The sequence below is a fragment of the Poecilia latipinna genome, unplaced genomic scaffold (genome assembly GCF_001443285.1).
Source record: "Poecilia latipinna isolate Pla-1442-1.1 unplaced genomic scaffold, P_latipinna-1.0 Scaffold4436, whole genome shotgun sequence".
Lineage (NCBI taxonomy): Eukaryota > Metazoa > Chordata > Actinopteri > Cyprinodontiformes > Poeciliidae > Poecilia > Poecilia latipinna.
Genome location: NW_015117052.1, coordinates 1 through 6,872, shown reverse-complemented (window position 1 = coordinate 6,872; position 6,872 = coordinate 1). Strand labels below are relative to the sequence as shown.

Sequence of the window (6,872 nt, the reverse complement as noted above, 5' to 3'; positions counted from 1 at the left end):
TTCATGACAAGCAAAGTAATCAGATATCAGAGAAAAAACTTAACTGAAACACTGGATGACATCATCAGGCTCTGCTGCTCCACCTCATCAGCTTTTGCTTCTCCTCTGTAGAGAGAAAGAGAACACAAACAAGGAAAATAGGAAAATTAATCTAATAATGAACTACTGAGCACAAAGACTGAACATAAACTAGAAAATGACTGAACTAAATTAAACCAGAAACCAGACAGAAATAATCTGAACTAAGAACCCAGAAAACCAAAAACATCCCAGGAAGCTGCTGATAAAAAAAACAACAAATATTTAATTAAATTTAATAAAATTAAATTTCTGTTGGATTCTATTTGAGCAGAAATATACAAGTAAAGGTCGTTTAAAATTTCCCAGTCTTAAAAACAATACATTGTTGTCATGGTTGCGCAACACTACAACTGTCCGAAAGTAAAAAATGTAAGAAGAAAGATCCTCCAGTGACAAACCCAGAGGGAAACCAAAACCAGAACCAATCAGAGCTGATGTAGCTGAGCTGCTCCAACATGGCTGTCATGGAAGAAATTTCTTTAACAAGAGTCTGGATGAGAAGAAATAAGAAATTTATTAAAACCTTGCAAGGTGAGAACAGAAATACAGAGTCAAGGAGTCTGTCAGTCTGTCTGACCAACAGTGGATCTGGCTTCCTGTTATAGGCTCTGGTCAGAGAAGAGAGACTTGATTGGACAATAGGTGTGAATCCCTGATTGTGATGGATCAGGGAACTCGGATGGTCTGGTCATTTGTTTGTTGTTAAGGAAAGGAGGCTGTTGTCTGATGCTAAAGATGGCAGATAAGTTTTACTTTGGGGAAGCAACACTAGATGGTCTCCAGGATCAAGGATCTCCTGATGTTATATTTCATTGCAGAGGTCAATATGAGAGCTGCTTCTCTAATCTCATGATCCGACTGCAGATAAACTGAAGTGAGCAGATAAACTAAAGTGAGTGAGTTTGTGGTCACAAACTCACTCACAAACTCACAAAGTGAGTAGAAACACAATCTAGTTTGTGAGTTTGTGACCACAAACTCACAAACTCACAAACTGACTCACTTGTGACCACTTGTGACCACTTTGTGTGAGTTTGTGACCACAAACTCACAAAGTGAGTTTGTGGTCACAAGTGAGTCAGTTTGTGAGTTTGTGGTCACAAACTCACAAACTGACAAACTGACTTATTTGTATGTTTATAGCTCTTACGGTGTGTTCACACATAAAGGCTGTTAAATAAAGAGAAGTGAACCATGAGTTAAAGAGAACATCTTTTTGACCGGGAGTTTGTGAGTTTGTGGTCACAAGTGAGTCAGTTTGTGAGTTTGTGACTCACAAACTAGAAACACAATCTAGTTTGTGAGTTTGTGACCACAAACTCACAAACTGACTTACTTGTGACCACAAACTCATGACTGTGAAAGGAGGCCGGTTCTTTCAACTCAAAATTAGATCTTAATTCTGGAGACACAATTTGCTTAACTTAGTAAATATAAATGTTTTCTATATTAAAATTCTTCTGCTGTGTCCATTGTGATCTTGGCCTTAATGTCTGCCAGGAGGATTTGACAAACTGTGTTTCTGAACACAATTGGGTGATGGAAGTGTTGGGCTGTTCATATCACAGCAGAAGTCTGAATCCATGTCAACAGAAGTCAAACAAATGTATGAGTCAGACTCATACATATGATATGAACAGTCCTCTCTGGAGCAGAACCTGCCTGGTTCACCTTCCCAGATCAGTATCAGTACCTCAAAAAAGGTTAAGAACTACTGATCTAGAAATAATGAACTTTTATGCTTTAATTCTCTGTCCAGTTGTCTGTTTGCTTCACCTTGAAAACTTCCAGCCTTCGCTGTCAAGCCATAATGTTTCTGTTGTTTAACAATTAATTAGAAGATTTCACTCTCCTGGTTGTAAACTTTTCTTTTTGGAGGAAATATTTGCTTTTGTTGCACATTTTAAATGATTTGGTACAGGTCGTGCCTTTAGCAAACAAAAGGTGTGATTTTGGCCACTATTTAGTAGGTTTAGGTAGCTGTTGTGAAAATGTTCAGTTTTAGTTGATGACTGCATGAAAGCTGTCAGGAAAAACGGTAAAGATGTACAGCTTTTGTTGTTAGGAATGTTGTTTGAAACACCTGTAATACCCGCTGACACGTTAAGAATTTTTAACTTCCTCTGTGCTCTTCAGCACTGATCATCATCCTCTCCAGTCGTAATGTGGGTGTGGCTTTAAACTACAAGAACCGAAAGTTGGATCTGTCTCTACGTCAGTTTCAGCTTCAGCTCAAAGCGAGGTGAGTTCTCCGTTTTTCCTCGGTAACATTTAAATAATACATCAGGCGTTATAAATATTAATTATAACCAGTTGTAATTTGTTGTTTTTTTTACATTCAGGATTAAAGTTTCAGGTATTTTTGTTAGAAGAAAAAAATGTCTCTAGTCAGCTTAATCTGTTCATTACATTAAGGAAATAAGGAATAAAAATCTGTTGGTAAATTAAATTTATTACCAGATTTCTCTAATTCACACGTCAATAAGTTGTTAATTCAACAACATTGCGCAAAATCTTTCAGTCACAACACTGGTAGTAAAGGGAAGTCATGGCGCTCTGGATTGAATGTTGTGATGGCGCCCCCTACTGTTAAATGACGGTATGGTGTCGAAGTGGGAAGTCTTAGAAAAGAGGGACGATCAACTTAAAGGGCGACTGACACGCCTTTTAAGTTTCTCTTCCTCCTTTGGCTATAAATGCCCATCATATTGATTTGTGGCTCAGTTTCTAATCCTCCTCTGAAGACATTTGTCACCATGGACGCTTTCTTGTTTTTCACGGTTCTTTTCCTTACATCGGGACCTGCATTAGCAGATACAGGTTAGTCTCTATAGTCATTTGCTTCAGATATTGTTATGCTAGGAATTTATCTACTGAACTTTTAATTTATTGATTAAAACCAAAAATACTGAATGAAATTCTGGTTAAATGAAATAATGTTTCTGAAGAAGTTTTCATGCTTGTTCAGGTGCTAAATTGTCAATTTAAAATGCAGTCGGGCTTTTCTGCAAAGTTAACGCAGCGCTGAAAATAGTAACGGCAGAAACAAACGTCCAGAAAACTATAAAACAGCTGAAACACTGGGTGCTTTTAAACTTAAAACCCACCTGTTTAGAGTTGCTTATTGCAAAATTAGGGTTAGAGTGTGGGTTTTGATATCTTTGATGTTTTTATGTTTTTACCTTTTTAATCTATTTTTCTTCTTCTTCTTCTTGAAAAATGTCTTTAATGTTTTTATCTTTACTTTTTAATTTCTTTTTATTTCTCTTTCTCACCGTTTCCGTTTTAATGATGTAAAGCCCCCCTCGAAAACGTCCCAGTTAAATGACATTTAACTAAAGTCCTACAGGGTTTGGAGTCCCAGTTGACGTGTTTCAACTAAAAACCTGGAGGTTGGAGTCCTTGTCAAACTGTGTTTTTGACTAAAGTCCCAGAGGGTTAAAGGCCCAGTTACACAATGTTTAAGTCCTAAAAGGGGTGCGTGTTTTAATGTTTTCAAAATCTCTTTCTCTTTATCATTGTTTATTCAATGTCACATGCTGTTTTTATTTTAACTATGTAAAGCACTTTGAAATGCCTTGCTGCTGAAATGTGCTATACAAATAAAATTTGATTTGATTTGATTTGATTTGAAATGAAGTTCACCCATTAAGACCTCTAAGTTTTTTATGAGGTTTATTAGAAAAGAATGAATGGATGATTGTGGCAAATGTGAAACCGGAGATGTAATAGGGTCGTTCTGTCAAAGTGAGAATTCAGTCTCGAAAGGGTTATTAAGAGTTGCAGTGAAAGTGAGTCATGTTAAAGGACCGGACCTTTGTCATCAATGTTCCTACGTTGTTACATGAAAAGTGTGCAGTGATGCTACTGAATGTAAATCATGATGTTTCTTCAGCAGGACAGGAAGTAGAAACTCAAGCAGAAACAGTTTAACTCTACAAGATTTAAGAGAACTTAAAATTCAAATAATTAAATCGTAAAAAGATTTAAACTAACAGAAAAGTTTGAATAGCTGAATGAAATACATTAATAAAAATAACATGAGTCCTTGTTAGATAGTTTGAAACAATTCTTGTTTTAAAGTCCAGATCCATTGATCCAGTCCAGGTCAGAGTCCAGTGTCTCTCCTTGGTCTCTGCTGCTGCTGGAAGTGGACCGGGTCACTCTGACCTCTGACCTTTCTGCTCTGTTTCTCTGTAGTTCATAAAAACATCTCAGCTGTTCCTGGACAGAACAACGTCTCTCTGCCATGCCGACTCCCCAACAACAAACCTGCTGTGGTTGTGCAGTGGACCCGACCGGACCTGGAACCAGAATATGTCCTCCTGTTCAGAGACGAGCAGCCGGACCCAGAGAACCAGCATCCATCTTTTAGGAAGCGGGTGGAGCTGCAGGACAGACGGATGGAGGACGGAGACGTGTCTTTGCTTCTGAGCAACGTGACGACCAACGACACGGGAACATACGAGTGTCGGGTTTTCCAGAGAGAAGCAACCGGCAGGAAGAGACGCACTTTGACCTCTGACCCCATCTGGACCGTCTTCCTGGATGTGGCGCCTCCTACTGGTGAGTTTTCATGGTTTCTATGTTCCAGTGAAAGAAGGAAGCTGCATAAAGTGGTTTAATGTTCAATCAGTGAATCTTCTTAAAGGTAAAATGTCTCCAGAGTCTCTGTGGCTAATCTAGGGGGAATATCCCTTTAAGGCCAGATGTGGTTCTGGTTCTGCAGTGAACCTGTCAGCCCAGATGTTTGTGTTTGTAAAGCTGCTGCAGAAGCAGCTGGTCTGAGAGCAGCAGATGAAGAGAAATGGATTCTGACCTTCAGCTCTGATTCTGTTTGAAAGAAAACACGGAGGGAAGAAAAGAAGATGGAAGCAGAAACAAACATGTTGGACTGATTGTTGGAGCCGTTCTGATGGTTCCACTGGTTACTGGGTTGGTTCTTTGTCTTTATTTAATGAAGCAGAAGATGAACAGATCACCAGACCCACAGCGAGGGTTTTGGTTGTTCCAGTTCAGATCCCCAACCTTCATCCTCAGGGTCCAGCGTCCTCCATGATTTAAATGTGACCTTCAGCTCTAATGATTGTAATAATTGTATTATTTCCTCTGCAGCCCATCAGGTTCTGCAGGAGTTTTAATCACTGGATCATTTATGTCCTAAAGCTGCAGGACTTTGAGGACCAGGTTGGGGTCACTGATCCAGTTGACCTCAGTTTGGTTTCTGCAGCTGTTACAGTTGATATCTTGATGCAGTGAAAGTTAATTTCAGTATTTTGAACAAATCAATTTAAAGAAGCAGAAACACATTTATTAAACATTTATGCACAAAAAACCGTTTTGCAGCTTAAGAATCAATAATTTTATCTATTGAATTTGTTCAAAAAAAAGTGAGAAGGTTACACTGTTTTTATTCTTCAATATAAAACATGTATATATGTATATAATCTAAAACTATGCCGTAATATTTTTGTTTCTTTATTTCCTCCATAACTATTTAAAATAAAGATATATTTATACATCTTTGATTATATAGTTTTATATATTTATACTGTTTCACAAAGTCCCTCCACAGGTTGATGTTCATGTGTCTCAATGTTATTTTATTTTTATTGTTCATATCTACCCTAACATTGTGCCTCCTTCTCTTTCTGCAAATTATTCTTAAATATTTTTGCATAGTTAATCATGTCTGAACTTTATCTTGTGGGTTTACTTTCAATGGAAATTTTAATGTACATGATTTTGTAAAATATGTGTTGATTTAATTTTACTGTATTAAACATCCTGTTGCTCTTTTCAGAAATGTGATTATTGGCTGCAGAGTAGATTTTATTCCCAGATCTAAACACAGTAGAATAGATACAGTAAAAACAATGAGGAATATAGAAAATACAGGAATTTCAGAATGAAAATATTAATTCTTCTTCCAGGAATTGCAGTAAATATGAAAAGATTTGTTCTGATTAAATGAGATTTCAAGCAAATTTTATTTCATTCACTCATTTATATGTTTATTTTTAATTATAAATCCAACATTAAATTATTTATTCCTTCCAATCAGCACAAATCTATGTTTTACTCAAGTTTAGAACTTATCTCTGTTAAATCACAGTTGTTTGTCTTTAGTCCTAATTGGATTGTTGATTTACTGATCACATCAACATTTAGACTATTTTCAATAATAATTTCTGTATATTGATAATAAACAATCCACTGTTGCTTGTTGCTCTTTGTTTTCTGTATTTTTCAAACTTTTCTCTCAGTTGGATCTTTAAATAAACAGGAAGTAGAAACATAGAATCTGATAAAAGATCCTAAATCAATGCATTAAAAATCCATTAAAACCAGAAAAGTTACTAAACTATTTCATGTTGTTTCTTGATTCTGTTTCATGTAAAGTGAAGTGAAGATCACTGAGTGAAGCATCAGGATGAAGCTGCTGATCAACTGATCAGATCAATATTTAATAATCAGAAATAAACACATTTCATTAAAGGAAACATTTTAAATCTGTGTTTTCACATCAGAACTGAATAAAGACAGAAAGGAGGAGAAAAACTAACTTTCACTGTTGAGCAGCTTTTAGTCAGAGCTTAGAGCGCCACCATGTGGACAAAACGAGCTTCTAAATTGTGTTTTTCATGTTTCAGGTTCAGCTACTGAGTTTAGAAACTGACTTTGTTCCTTTGAGCAAATTAAACTTTAAACAATTAAATTGAACTGAAAAGATCAGATTCTGTTTACTGGTTCTGACATGTTCTACCATTTATATCTGATTAAACAATAAA

General features: G+C 36.5%; 1 protein-coding gene across 1 annotated transcript in view; it reads left to right on the top strand.

Moving 5' to 3' along the window:
- LOC106942638 (uncharacterized) overlaps positions 1-2,678 on the top strand; it is a 13,605-nt gene extending 10,927 nt beyond the window's left edge. The window contains exons 5-6 of the mRNA XM_015025965.1: positions 2,218-2,323; positions 2,603-2,678. Coding sequence (XP_014881451.1) covers positions 2,218-2,323; positions 2,603-2,678 — 182 coding nt within the window. The remainder of the gene's footprint in view (positions 1-2,217; positions 2,324-2,602) is intronic.
- Positions 2,679-6,872: the final 4,194 nt, after the last annotated feature.